Consider the following 14,547-nt stretch of genomic DNA (forward strand, 5'->3'; position numbering starts at 1 on the left):
TCTCTCTCCCTCCCACCCTTTGTCCCTCTCTCTCTCTCTTTCTCTCTTTCTCTCTCTTTGCTTCTCTCGCGTTGCGTGCTGTTTTCTACACCGATTCGATTTTGCTGCTACGCCGTACGAATCTGCTTCTGGTATTCTCTCAAATATATGTTAGCGGTAGAAGTGCGAAACAGCAGCTGAAATACAAGCACCGGTCGCGGATTGCGAGTTGTGAATCGGACAGGTCTGTCTGCCAGCCTGTCCGCCTGGTCTTGTCTTCCTCATGCTTCCCCCACCCTTACTCTTTCTTTCACCATCTCTCTCATTTGCACACATAAGTTCATCGTAAATCTCTCTCCTTCTAACTCCCCCACCCTTTCACCATTTGCCCTCTCTCTCTTCCTCTCACTTTCTGTGTATCTATCTGCTTCTTTCTCGCTCGCAACGTGCTAATACTCACGCGCTCGATTCTATTTACTTCGTTTTACTCGCCGAAAAGCTATCGTAATTCTCTTTCCCACTTTTATTGCTCGAACTTATATGTGTGTATATATATATATATCCTTTTTTTATTCGTTTCTATATTTTAATTAATTCTTTATTATGTTGTTTTGGTATTAAGATTGCGTATTATGGTATAAAAAATTAATTGTAAAAAAGTACCAAATGGATTCCACCAATAATATTTCAACATTAAAAATATTAACCAATATTAACTATGTCTATAATGATTGGTTGTTGCATATGTCGAGAAGTTGTCATAATTATCAGCGATTGATTATAAACAAATCATATGATTGCAATCAACAGAAACTTTGCAAGTTGAAAACTCTACTGCTGTCATCTATATTCTTTCAACGATTCATCTTCCTTTGTTTTTCAATCTCGTCATTGGCCTTTCAGCTTTTGTTTTATGTTTTTTAATTCGTTCAAAATACTTCTTAAGATCAAGTATTTATAATTAATAGAAATAATCAATATTTTATGCAGATTTTTGAAATAAAAGAACAATGTAAAAAGTTAAGATTCAAAGGCCATCTTCCGAAGTGAATATCGAACTATTTAAATTCGAATACGAGACTTCATTCGTTGCAACTCTAATGTTTTATATTCAATGGCCGTCCAATTTAAATTTTTGCGCGAAAATTTAAATGTGTATAAATATATACATGGTATTTTCGTATTGACTGAATACATGTTATATATTACATAGCATATTATGAAAACTTGAACACTTGTTTACATTACCTTTAGATCAAATATTTAAACAATTTGTATTATGACGTATTTAGAAGTTATAAAAAAAATATAAAGTATAGTAAAATATATTTGTGATTGAAAATTATTCTTTCAATGTTAATTATCGAATTTATAAAAATCTTTTGTTTAATTAATAAAATTAACGAAACAATTCTTTTTAATTAACGAAACAAATAATACGATTAGATAAAATATTGCCTTTACTTGTCTGCTTTTTATTACCCCTTCAATTTATTGATCGAATGTTATATCACGAAAAGCATGCGCATATGTATCATACGTAAATTCGTGAAGAAGGATGTCCTACAGGTATTTATACGTTGTCCTCAGTTTTATTGTAATTTTTCACAGTATAAACGGTGAAATTTCTGTAAAAAAAAATGAAAAACATATCGATACCGCGAATAATTACGACGCCTGTTTTGAAAGTTTCGACGTCCACACTAATAAAATCATTAAAACCGAAGATTCATGTGATCTTGGTGCAAAATATTTAAATGTAATGGATCTTGAATCTAGAGAAGACTGTTTTAAATATTGTTGTAATACAGATAAATGTGATGTCTTTATATTTGAAGAAAAAGTAAGTATCAATATTATTTACAATTTACTATTTGTTTGTTCAAATTCATTAGTATGATATTATATCGCATGAACTATTAGAAACCAGGAAGTTGTTACTTGTTCGAATGCGGACCACTTGAAGACTTCAAATGTAAATTTACCAATCATGTTAATTACACAAGTGCAGTACTTACCAATTACAATATTCGTAATCATGCTCAATTGGAAGAAGAAATTCAAATTTCTCGACATGAACACGAGTTAAAATCATTAAGGTAAATTACGTATTAAAGTTTCATATATATATTATATAATTGTATATAGTTTGTATTCTACATTAAATAGTACTAATCAAAGATGACTAACATATCATAATAATTGATTTATATATATATATATATTTATTGATTTATATATATATAAATCAATTATTATACATGAACTTTACAGAAAACTTTCCAATGTTCCACCGGTTGAGTATGCTGCTACAGAACACACTGTAAAGCCAAGTGTTACTGTAACATCGAGTCCAATTTTAACAACACCGCCAGCTAAACGAGGTAACATGTTTGAGTTTTTAATGAAATATAAAATTTATAGTTATAACACTAGATTTTTGTTAATAAATATAGGTTGCAGTCATAATCAATATGAGTGTCGTTCAACCGGAGACTGTATAGCAATATACAATGTTTGCGATGGTATTCCACAATGTGCTGATGGTTCTGACGAAGCAGCAGACCTTGTATGTCCTACTGAAAAGCCAACTGTCTCAGCTTCGGTAGTGATACAAGGACCATCCCCGCAATTACCATCTAATGTTATGAATTATCATCAAATAATCAATCAACGCAAAGAAATTTATCCTCGTGGTCCAGAAAATAATCCAAAGCCATGGGAATTATCAAATTTAGCGCATCAAGTATTGTCACAACCGCAAAATCTTTTATATCCAGTACAAATGGAAAAAAGCTTTGGTTCACCAGCTTATCAGTGGGATTATCAACCAATATATGAACAAAACAAAGATTCCTATGTCCCAGGAAATTCTTATCATGGACAAAATAATTTGAATGCGTATGATCGTTAGTATAAAATTGAAGATATGTAATGTTAGACTGCAATTTACTAGTAATGTCAAATGTAATGATATTACGTTAATACTGTATTTTGTTTCTAGAAAATCAGCCTCATAGTTTTAATAACAAAGGACCTAACGTTATAGGAGAACCTGATGTAGACGGGTAATGAGAATGGAATCTAATTTTTAATTATTAATTTTTTTAATGGTTCGTAGACTTAATAATTTGTGTTTTAGTAATGTTTACGCAGATTCGAAAAATCCTTATCCATCACACTTTTCGTTAACACCTAACAAAGGAATGTGGCAAGAGGCTCAAGTTCAGTTAGTACCATCAATAACACCAAATCTTCCACAAAAATTAGACAATTACTTAAGTAAAGATACAAAGAATACAGTATCACCACCTTGTGAGGTCAGTTAATATTTTTCATATACATTATATTTATAACATTTATGTAATGTAACATACTAATTATTTCAGACATCGGTACAACATACTGATACATTAATTAAAGAGAAAGAGCACAGTAGAGTAGATAAAAAGAAACAGGAAGAAACATCAAATATTAAAATAGATAAACATAATACAGAAAAATCGAATACAACAAAAATTGACGTTTCCAAACAAAATCATGGACATAAAAGTGAATTAATAGGTATGAAAAAAAGTTAAATATAAATGTAAGAAGTAAATTGCATAAAAAATATGTTTGATTTTAACTGCAATTATATATACTTTTTATAGATCATAAAAGTATAATTTTGGAGAATCGTGAAAAAGAACATGAAAAAAGTGCTGTAGTTGCAGAGTATCTTCAACAAACAAATGACAATGACAATTTAAGACCAAAAGGTGCAATAATTTCCTTGGCATTAGGATTAATAACTACAGCTATTACTGCTGCATTAATAGCTTATCTATTACGAAGAGTAAAAAGACGTGGACATCGTGGACACGGACCTTACGCTCACGATCCTGATTATTTAGTTAATGGAATGTACCTTTAATTATATTAAAACAAGTTTACTGATAGCTCCCTATAATTTTACTAATCATATAATGTTAATATGTTTCCAAATTTCATCAATTTCATTCGATGAATTTTCAATTTCAATGACGCGTATTGCAGTAAAGAATAAATCATTGTTAAAAAAGAAGATTGTAACAAATAGAATATTTTACATTGGTAATCATATGTAATGTTTTTAAATGTTTTAATTTCATCATTTTATCTCGTGCTTCTGAAAATGATGAATGATAGACAATTTATTACATTTATGTGAAAAAAATCTTTACAAATATGATTAGTATTACAAATATAATTAATATTACAAATATAATTAGTGAAGAAATTTAGTAAATCTTTGTACTGAAATATTATTTTTTAATGTATTAACAAGATGATGTATGATAAATGATACAAAACATTCACTTTGATTCATATTTGTTAAATATTTTTGCATTATATACTGTTTATTACCTGAGGCATCTTATATTCAAACAGCACGAATCTTAAAATTATAGGACTAATAGTTATACTGAATGTTTTCTATTGTTATTATACAAATGTTCTGTTATTTCTTTCTCCTTTTTTCTTTTTCTTTTCTTTTCTTTTTCCTTTTTTTTTCCTTTTTTTTTTTTTTTTTTTTTTTCTTTTTTTTTTTTTTTTTCCTGAATATATCTTTGAAAACATAGGCCAATATGTTTAGGTGTAATCCATCGTTAATACAATGTTGTAAATATATTATTCGTACAAGCAACGTGCGTAATCATGCATTATTTTACATAATATGTTAGTTCCTTACATTTTAAATATACATGTTCATTATAAAAGAGACGTGCATATATCGAAATTACTTTAATATATATTTTATATTAAAGAAAAAGGATATACTTTGGAAAAGTATCTATGATGTTTAAATAAGAATACAGTGCTTTATATAAACAGTGTTACGATTAGATTTATGTCATATCATTTTTATCTTTTTCTCACGATTACAACCATCCTGATTTGAAATTCGATAAGTGCTTGAATTTTTATCTATGCAAAGAAAAAAAAGTTTAAAATATTTATTTAAAATACTTCAATATACTTGTTAAAATATTCAAGACAATCTATCGCATAAAAAATTATATTGCACTTATGTTTATATGAGATGTACATCATACATTTATTACTGGAGTATCAGACAAGGAATGAACGCGATTAAATCTGCGATTTTTAAGGATTACCATTGCTTCTGCAAGATCGGCTCTTTTACTAAAAAAATCAACTATCGGTGGACCAGTTAATGCAGATGCTAGAAATTGTTCAATAGTTATCGACCAATCGGGATCTGAACAAGATGATGTACTAGGTGGATTTCCATTGCGATCAGGCGACTATAAAGAAAGATTATTTTGAAAAATAAAATAGAAATATATATTTATATTATCTTTTATATATATATATTATATTATATATTTATAAATTATTTATATATATAATATATTATATTATATATATAAATAATATAAAGAATATGAAAGTATTTAAGTATGGAAGGTAATATCGTTTCAATTACCGAAGATATATGTTGTGCGGCAGAAGCAGCTAACAATAAACTATCTTCAGATTCATCTCGACTAATATTTAATTTTTTCCCCACATCACCTAGTTGTAGCAGAAGAGTACCTAGTGACAATTTCAACAAGCATGTAACAGTTAATTACAATAATTAAACAATTAGATATTAAAAAATAAAATAATAATAATACCTATTGATGCTATACTATGATATGTTTCTTGTTCTTCTAGTTGTGCTGGAAACATATCGTAAAGTGTTTTCCATAAGGCTATGAAGTGACGTTGAGACATTTTTGGCACCACTTTTAAATCTAAAGGACTATCTCTTGATGCAATCATAGAGCGTAAACTGTCCATACTCTGTATTTCCCAAGACTGATCGCCATGTTGACTGTTCATGCTCGTTGATCGTGATAACGTACCCACTGTTGGTTCTTCCGCTACACTGACCGGCATTTCTAAGGAAGCCACACTCTGTTCCATACTATCAAAAAAATCTGTTGCTTCTGCTGCTACTTCAGCTCCATCTAACCAGTATAATCGCTTATACTTCTACTACTATGTATAATAAAAGTTTTCCATCGATGATGCACAATAAAAATTAATATTTACCTGAGTGCGTGGGTGAGTCAAAATCGGCAGGTGTAAGAAGAGGTGGTAAGTGTAGAGTATAAAGAAGTTTCAACCTTTGTGTTTGATCAGCTGTTGCAGTCATTCCAATAGCTTGTACTAATTCTCGAAAATTTAGTAAACCATCACGATTACGGTCCATTAACTAAAAATGTATAATATTATTTACATGTGTGCTCAAAATTTATAGTCACATTTATAATCATACACTTACACGAAATAATCGAGCAGAAAGAGATTCAGCTTGTGTACATTTACCCCATGGTGACAAACCACCAAATAATATTCTAAATAACTCAAAGTCTATTTTATAAGCTTCATATGGTGGTTGTGTAGGATCGTATCTGTCAGGTTCAGATTTTCGCTGGCTCATCAATTCCTCCCTCACTAATGCTAACAGTTCCTATGGACATTCGAATGTATTCTATATGTATAATGAAACATTATATATTTAATTATATTAGTTATTGTAAATAAAAAAGTTATACCTGTAATTCCTCCATTGTCATATATTTATCCACAATAACACTTCTTATTACATTTTTTTCTATTCCTTCTTCTAAACTTTGAACTACTCTAAGTCTATGTTTCAAACGAAGCCTTTCAATTCCTCCAATAGTCAAGGAGCCATATCTTACATATGATTCATGTATTAATGTCTGGACAGATATACTCTATAAGAAAGACAAAACAAAAATATTTACACAATCCTTTCATTTTATTCTTATAATACAAATAAACTTACTCTATTAAGTGTAGCATTATCAACTGGTCTTGGAAGAATAGGACCTTCGTCATTGTAAACACCTCCTAAATAATCTGTTAACAATTGCATAGCCTCCCCATCATCACGACAATTAAGGAGTTTATCTTGATTCCATTGTAGCACTGTTAATGCTATCTAGTACAAGAAGAAATACCTGTTTAGATCAAGTTATTTTTGTATATAATATATTCTACTATCGCTAGACAATTTTTATTTATAAGATCTGATAACATCAATTATATTCAATGAAATTTGTTTAAATAATGAAGTTTACCTGGAAAATGACTTTAGCTCCATCATAAAAGAAACAATCCATAATATTTACAGCACTACTTGTTGGCATTACACTTAAAAATATTGTTAAAAACCATGAGAGTGATATGACTTTTATAAGTCCAAGATCTTGTAGTCTAGCATGCAGATCTGGTAAATATTCTGCAGCTAATTCTTCTAAGAGACCTTGATCGACAAGAGCACCAACGACACGCCGATCATAATAATCAGGTAATAAAGATTCACAAACATTACACAATTGCCAAAAAGCAGATTCTTCTGAGCAGTATATTAAAAGTACTGAAGCTACTATGTTCATAGCTTGACAGTATCCTATTGTAGAGAAACGAACAAAATAATTTTAAAGATTAGATTTAATAACGGTATAACGACGACATTAATAATAATAATAATAATAATAATAATAATAATAATAATAATAATAATAATAATAATAATAATAACCAATTTGTGGATTTCTCCATGCATAAGCAGATAATACCCTCCTTAAAGCACTGATACCGGTATCCGATTGAAATGCAGGATGTTCCGGTAAAGATCTATGCAAATCTCTCTCTATTTCTTCATTCGCTTGGCAAGATTTACCTAATGACTTATCAACTAAAGATTTATAAAGATCTGAATTGATGGCCATTTCATTTAACGCTCCTAGTATCAAAAATCAGACTTTGCATTTATAAAAATTTCCTTACTATTCCTATATTACAAAGATGGATAAATTTTCTATTACCAGAAAAAGTAAGCCAAACTTCTCCTCTTAAAGACTGTGGAATTCCTTGAATTACAAGCTTTGCCATTTCTACAGTCCGATACATTGTAACACCCCGACCATATTCTGCAAAATGAAGTTCCCATTGCTTTTCCTTAGCTTCTTGTTTTAAAGCTGCTTCACTACTAAGCGGAGCTTTAAAAAGTGTCATTAACGGAGGTTGAGGTTTCCATGTTTCTACAAGCTTCATATCCTCAGAGTTATTAAAACTATTTGTTGAAGTATTTTGCAAACTCAGACTGTTACCAGGCTGTCTACTTGAAAACAATTAAGCATTTCAACATATAATATACATTATTTCTATCATTAAAAATAATTTTAGGCGAACTTACAAATGCATTAATTTTGATTTAGCCAATAGTTCAGATATTTTCTGAACTACAAAATCTCTGTCTTGAATCTGAGCAAATAAAAATGATGCACGTGCTGTAGTTACTAATATTGACTTATTTACAGAGGAGGATTGATTTTCTGCTGATTCAACAAGTCGTACTTCTCTTAGTGGTATGACTAAACTTACTAATTTTCTTACCTAATAAATTATTAATGATATATGAGAACTTTTTATTAAAACTCATATCATTCCATTTTATACAGATATTTACCCTACTGTCAAAACAGAGATAGTTCTGTGAGAGATATATCTTTCCCCAAACATATCGTTTATTGTATGGAGTCCATAAGGTTGCATCAATATTACCATCTAATTTTTCACTTCCTGGTAATCTAAATTGTAACCTGTATGCTTCTGAATGTGCTCGAGCATCAAGATCCCTTTTTAAGAACGATGGTTTCTTGGGTACATTTTTACTAAAGACAAATAAATTTCATAAGTAATATCTATTATTTATTAAAAGAAAAATCATAATTGTATCAAAGCAATACAACAATATACACACCTTAATTTATTCAATAGTTCTCTGTCCTCATTGAAACCACTCTTTTCATCAATGAGCCTATGAAAAATTATGTATAGACTTGTACCAGTTTCACCTATAATGGATGGATAAAAGTTCGAAAAAGTACCTTTTCATGGCGATATTTGTAAGTTGTTCCATTAATGAATATGTCTCCGATTTGTGCAGAAACATAGAAAAGTAATGCTAAAAAATAAAATAATAAATGAATGTTTTTAGCGATGACATATTTTGCCATGATATATTAATTATTTTAAAATAAAAATAACATGTAAATAGAACTTTTTACCTCTTTATTATCGCGTGTTACAACACGTATACTATCTGGAATTAATATGGAATTTGTTTTACCCAATTCAATAATATCTGCCCATCTTATAACTAATTTTGTCTCTCTTGCTAATATATAAGCATAAAAGCACATATGATTTACAGACAGATATAGCCATCCTTGCCTAGGTATTCGAGATTTCCAATAACTATGAAAAAGAAATATGAAATTATCTGGCATTAGATTTGTAATTTTATTAATTAAGTAAATATAAATACCTGCAAGAATAATAATTGACCAATTTGTCTTCTTTTGGTATATTAAATAACTGATGAAATTTAAAAGATACTGTCTTAAATGCTGCTGGATCTTCTTCTGCAAACAACACATTTCTTTTCTTATATAAATACACTTATACAAATAAACTTATTTATTTAAATGCGTACAATTAAAAAAGATATAGTATAATAATTTACCATCAGCAAATTGACAATCTGGAATATTATTTGCAATAACAGATTGAATTTTACAACAAACAAATTCTGTTATATCTTCTTCTGTGTCAAACGATTGGAGTGTATCCATTAAATTCGAATGAAGCCATTCCCAATCTTGTAAAATTTCTTCATGAGTCAAAGAACATGATATTTCTATGAAGTAAAAGAGAAAATATGTTTGTCAGATTTTCATACTACAATATAAAACATGTTCAACTTCTAATTTTAACATTTAACATAATACTTTTTATTAGAAAATAACTCATTGTAATCATTTTTAATGATATTGATTTATTAGAATAATATGTTACATACTTATGTATACACACAATATTCGTTATAATCTATGTTTCAAATAATAAATAATTTGTTATTAATTATTTTATTACCCCAATAAACTTCTGACGACGGCGTTTGATGCAATATTCTGAATGGTGCTGGTTTGGTATCAAATACACTGTCCAATGTTCCTACCAATATGGAAGTAAGGCCTTTTGTTTTTCCATGACCTTTTCGGCGTTGTAAAACAAAATATACCGTTGTCTGTTCATTTACCCTATTAATAAATGAATCACTAATGTAATCACAATTTAATAGTGAAAATAAATTATATATTATAAATAAAATTCAATGGTGAATTGAATAAAGTAAGTAATGTCAAAAATAAATGAATATTAATATATTCGTTAAGTAAAGTAGTAACATTATTAAAGTAACTGTCATTATTCGAAAAACGCGCTAATTTTTGTCCTACCGAAATATCAAGTTCGCACTTTTATTATTAACACGTCAACACATTTGTCGCGTTAACGTGAAAATTTTATATCTCTTGCTTAAATAAAACTTATTGGGATATTAGTGTTTTTAGATCAAATATTTATCATATTTAAATGTAACGGAATTTTTATTGCGATTGTATGATTTACGTTCGTACACATATCATACATAAACGCACGAACAATCATATTGACATATGCTAAAGAGATTTATGCACGAAATAATAAAAATAAATACATATATCTTCGGTATTATTTCGTTATCCGAATTAAATCAAAAATTAAATCATAAATCGTAAATTTTCAAATACAACATGGAACATAATGACAGAGAAGTCACAATCTGACAGAAAGAACAAACGATTTGTTTAGTCGAAAACGCAAAAGATCTGCTATCAGCTGTAATTGACATATATTATAAACAGCAGGTCCATCTTCAAGTGTAAAACATTAAAGTTTACCACAAAGCATTAGCCAGTAGAACCTCCTTTGGCTTTACCCACATAGCGACTGCTTATTCATCCAGTATAAATATGGCACTAAGGCCACGATCCTGAATGTTTTATCGTATATAAGAAAAAAAAATTCAACCAATCTTATGGGCCTATTGTGTGAAAAAATTTGTCAAGAAGATAAACACCGACACACGAACTTCACGGCATTATCGTTTTACCACCACCACTCGCCATCGTCAGCTGCTGATCTATGAATGCATATACATATGTATGGGATATCGACTGTACGTGGGATGGTCCATCATCGACCGGTGTCGCCGCTCTCGCGATGTTAAATGTTATTGAAATTCGTTCTCATTTTTTTCTTTTTGTTCGAAATTTAACCGCGAAAATTCATAATTAATCGTTATTAAATAATTGCATGTTCAAGATTAGTTCATACACTAATGCTAATTACGCTGATTTCGACGAATATATCATTACTCATTACTTCCCTGATGGCACGCTATACATATATGTGTATATACACGTATATACATATGTAGCGTCTAATTAAATAGATGCAACAAAGAAAAATAAATGTTTTGTCAGCTATGCAATCTTTTTCTTTTTTACTTTTTTGTTTATTGGAAATATTATTTTATAATATTATCATAATATCATTCGTAATTTCCATGATCAATGTTTACAAATTATTAATATTAACCTAATTATGCACCTATATTAATTCGATTTCTGTAATTTACTTTCGTTTTAATCATTTCGTATATTCATAGATTTGAAATATATATCAACATTTCGTGAAATTATTCGCAAGTATAGATTTATCGATTGATATTCATTATTAGTGAGCTAAGCTGTTAAAATACCGTACCGGCAATCAGAGTTCTATACATACAATATCCGCTACATTTCGTTGGAGAAAAGAAAATTCACTGAGGATAATATTTATTTTTAATAAAAATGTATGAATGTTAAGTGATTATATAAATTTACTTGTCTACATACGTACAATAAAAATGATTTTCTTTGATTGATTATCCATACAGAGAATTATTTGAAAACGTGAGATTTTATAATGGAAAAAGGTTAGGTTACTTTTCCTGTAATTTGAGACGAAATTTTAATACCTACGATTGAACATATCTTTAAGTACAACATTCTTAAGAGAGAACACATATTTTAAAAGAAATTTCGAATAAAAAAATCTACAAGAATCATTAAATATGTTCAAAAACACATTCCAAAGTGGTTTTTTATCCATTTTGTATAGCATTGGTAGTAAACCATTACAAATATGGGATAAAAAAGTGAGAAATGGTCACATTAAAAGAATTACGGATAATGATATACAAAGTCTTGTATTAGAAATATTGGGCAGTAATGTGAGTACCACCTATATAACATGCCCAGCAGATCCAAGGAAAACGTTAGGCATAAAATTGCCATTTTTGGTAATGATTATAAAAAATTTGAAGAAATATTTTACTTTTGAAGTTCAGGTAAAAACAATTCCAATATAAATCATATTAAGTTAAGATCATTCTGGCATGTATTTCAAAAAACATTTCTTATTTTAGGTTATTGATGATAAAAATGTACGACGTCGATTCCGTGCAAGTAATTATCAATCAACAACTAGAGTAAAACCATTCATATGTACTATGCCAATGAGACTGGACGATGGATGGAATCAAATACAGTTTAATTTAGCAGACTTCACTCGCAGAGCATATGGAACGAACTACGTAGAAACTTTAAGAGTTCAAATTCATGCAAATTGTCGAATACGTAGGGTATACTTTTCCGATAGATTATATTCTGAGGATGAATTACCAGCAGAATTTAAATTGTTTCTACCGATACAAAATAAAGCAAAATGTTAAACACATTAGATAGATCTTTTACACAGTAGGATATTTTGAAAAATATTTTCATTTTCATAAAAAATTAACATGTGTTACATTAACTCTAAATAGTGATCCTAATAAATGTAATTATTTATAAGAATTTTGCTTATATTTTGTTCGTTTTTCTCGCTGTTATTTACACCGTTATTTAATCCACATCCTGACGGAAATTAAATTATAACGAGATTTAAATTATAAAACCAAATTTTATACAATACGACACAATTCTATCAAATAAAAAATCAAAATCTTATTTAATTATTAAAAATACCTTGGTTTTAATTGTTACAAAATAACAAGTTTTAATTGGGACAATTTTGATAAAAGAGATCGTAAGTACGATGTGCACTTCGTATAACGTAACAATAATTCAATGAAAAGTTTTTAATATTTTTAAAATCTAATGGAACTGAACGATACAAAACGACATAAATTATATTATAAAATATATTATAAAATATATTATAAAACGAAATAAAAAACAAGGAAAGAGAAAAATTAAAAGAAAAAATTAAAAATAATAATTATATGTTGTTTTTGAACGATACATCAAAATAAAAGAAGAGAAAAGGGTCCATTGGAAAGAGAGAAAGGAGGAGAAGCGACAGGGGAGAAGACGTACGTGGCGCGTGTATTAATTGCTAATTATTAAGTATTGATTTTTTTAAACGGGACATATCCGAGGGGGAGGCTGTTCGTTCGCGAATAACCGGGACTATTTTTCGCGCATAAAAGGGAGGATGTCGGGTGCTGGTGAAGGGGTAAGGGGTAAAGTACGCGAGGCGCTTCTGTTCGGCGTAGTGATACAGATTCCGTAAAATGGCGGGAAAGATTGGAACTCGGCGGAAAGATTTCGAAAATTCGGAGGGAAAATCGAGTTACAGGAGATTGTAGATCAAGTGAATGAACGAAGGATCGAATAAGGAAGATCGACGATAGAATAAGAAGTTCTTTTCTCAATGAATCAAAGGGCCAAAATATGAAAAAAGGTCAAAGTCGCGAATCAAATGGAAAATGGCGGACCAATTAAGAGAGCAGCCGCGTCGGTACATTTTATTCTTTATTTTCGACGATAGTATATATCTATTCTCGAAAGGTGAATATCCCGGGGCAATGTAGCGAAGTATAAAAAGGGTGATAACATGGAAGAGAAGGAAAAGGAATGGAAAAGGCGTGGAAAAGGCGCGTTTAATTGACGAAAGAGGAAATGCGAGATGGTTTTGACTTCGAACGCGTGCGTCGCGGCGCGGCGGCGAGAGAAATCCATAAATAAAACAATCGGTTATATACATATGTTTTTCAAATCGACGAATGCTATTATATATTTTGTATCGAGCACTCGTTTCGGAGGTAGACGCCGACGCCCGGCGCCGACGTCGTTTTTAACGCGTCGACGAGCCGCGTGCTGTTAGTAATCTCACCCAATCCGAGAGACTCATAAGTATATATAAAAAAAAAAAAAAAAAAAAAAAACAGGGGGAAAAGGAAAACGGGAAAAGAGAGGAAGAAAAAAAGGAGGATCGTTAGAATAATCAACCCTCTCTCTCTTTTGTCGCGGGGGGGGGAGGGGAGGTACGCGTTGGCACATCATTAAGATGCAACGGTGAAAAACGTAACTGGTCGTCTTCCGGGGTTGAACGACTAACCGCGTCTCCCGAAGGAAAAAAAGAAAAAGAAAAGAGAAAAAAGAGCGAAACATACCAAATAAGATACTACGAGGGTGGAATAAGGGGGTGAGAAGGAAATAGAGAAAGAGAGCAAGAAGGGAGAGGGAGAGGGAGAGAGAGAGAGAAAGAAAGAGAGAAAGA

General features: G+C 30.1%; 3 protein-coding genes across 6 annotated transcripts; 2 read left to right on the top strand and 1 right to left on the bottom strand.

Annotated features, from left to right (window-relative positions):
- The first annotated feature begins 1,489 nt into the window (after window positions 1-1,489).
- Window positions 1,490-4,199, top strand: LOC118449745 (uncharacterized). The gene is made up of 8 exons (XM_035884686.2): window positions 1,490-1,822; window positions 1,903-2,078; window positions 2,254-2,363; window positions 2,436-2,888; window positions 2,984-3,047; window positions 3,122-3,299; window positions 3,369-3,543; window positions 3,633-4,199. The coding sequence occupies exons 1-8, from the start codon at window positions 1,538-1,540 to the stop codon at window positions 3,893-3,895; spliced, it is 1,704 nt and encodes a 567-aa protein (XP_035740579.2). The 5' UTR covers window positions 1,490-1,537; the 3' UTR covers window positions 3,896-4,199.
- A 371-nt stretch (window positions 4,200-4,570) lies between these two features.
- On the bottom strand, window positions 4,571-11,067 carry Tbc1d8-9 (TBC1 domain family member 8/9). 4 transcript variants are annotated; one of them, XM_085661529.1, is made up of 19 exons: window positions 10,836-11,067; window positions 9,988-10,154; window positions 9,578-9,751; window positions 9,380-9,476; window positions 9,120-9,309; window positions 8,940-9,016; window positions 8,813-8,869; window positions 8,519-8,723; window positions 8,246-8,445; window positions 7,875-8,170; window positions 7,589-7,744; window positions 7,125-7,456; window positions 6,830-6,985; window positions 6,573-6,758; window positions 6,299-6,487; window positions 6,067-6,229; window positions 5,646-5,981; window positions 5,453-5,562; window positions 4,571-5,270 (listed from the first exon to the last, which is right to left on the bottom strand). In XM_085661529.1, exons 1-19 carry the CDS (start codon window positions 10,877-10,879, stop codon window positions 5,052-5,054), a joined length of 3,354 nt encoding a protein of 1,117 aa, XP_085517655.1. In that variant the 5' UTR covers window positions 10,880-11,067; the 3' UTR covers window positions 4,571-5,051. The 4 variants fall into 4 exon arrangements, with proteins under 4 accessions (XP_085517655.1, XP_085517656.1, XP_035740568.1 ...); XM_085661530.1 differs by lacking the exon at window positions 10,836-11,067 and adding an exon at window positions 10,353-10,748 and having other exon boundaries at window positions 7,589-7,792; XM_035884675.2 differs by having other exon boundaries at window positions 4,572-5,270; window positions 7,589-7,792.
- A 461-nt stretch (window positions 11,068-11,528) lies between these two features.
- Bug22 (cilia- and flagella-associated protein 20) lies at window positions 11,529-12,839 on the top strand. Its single transcript, XM_035884693.2, has 3 exons — window positions 11,529-11,794; window positions 11,879-12,331; window positions 12,410-12,839. Exons 2-3 carry the CDS (start codon window positions 12,056-12,058, stop codon window positions 12,713-12,715), a joined length of 582 nt encoding a protein of 193 aa, XP_035740586.1. The 5' UTR covers window positions 11,529-11,794; window positions 11,879-12,055; the 3' UTR covers window positions 12,716-12,839.
- The last annotated feature ends 1,708 nt before the right edge of the window (window positions 12,840-14,547 follow it).

The sequence above is a fragment of the Vespa mandarinia genome, chromosome 15 (genome assembly GCF_050613455.1).
Source record: "Vespa mandarinia isolate Hongniang chromosome 15, ASM5061345v1, whole genome shotgun sequence".
Taxonomy (NCBI): domain Eukaryota; kingdom Metazoa; phylum Arthropoda; class Insecta; order Hymenoptera; family Vespidae; genus Vespa; species Vespa mandarinia.

Coding starts and splice junctions, on each gene's coding strand:
- Tbc1d8-9 (XM_035884675.2), bottom strand. CDS start 10,879: ATGTGGGTAAAGCCAAAGGAGGTTCTACTGGCTAATGCTTTGTG. Junction 8,870..8,939: donor ACAAATATCGCCATGAAAAG/GTACTTTTTCGA, acceptor AATTTTTCATAG/GCTCATTGATGAAAAGAGTG. Junction 7,457..7,588: donor ATGGAGAAATCCACAAATTG/GTTATTATTATT, acceptor TCTCTACAATAG/GATACTGTCAAGCTATGAAC.
- LOC118449745 (XM_035884686.2), top strand. CDS start 1,538: ATGTCCTACAGGTATTTATACGTTGTCCTCAGTTTTATTGTAATTTTT. Junction 2,889..2,983: donor TAATTTGAATGCGTATGATC/GTTAGTATAAAA, acceptor TTTTGTTTCTAG/AAAATCAGCCTCATAGTTTT. Junction 3,048..3,121: donor GGAGAACCTGATGTAGACGG/GTAATGAGAATG, acceptor TTTGTGTTTTAG/TAATGTTTACGCAGATTCGA.
- Bug22 (XM_035884693.2), top strand. CDS start 12,056: ATGTTCAAAAACACATTCCAAAGTGGTTTTTTATCCATTTTGTATAGC. Junction 12,332..12,409: donor ATTTTACTTTTGAAGTTCAG/GTAAAAACAATT, acceptor TTCTTATTTTAG/GTTATTGATGATAAAAATGT.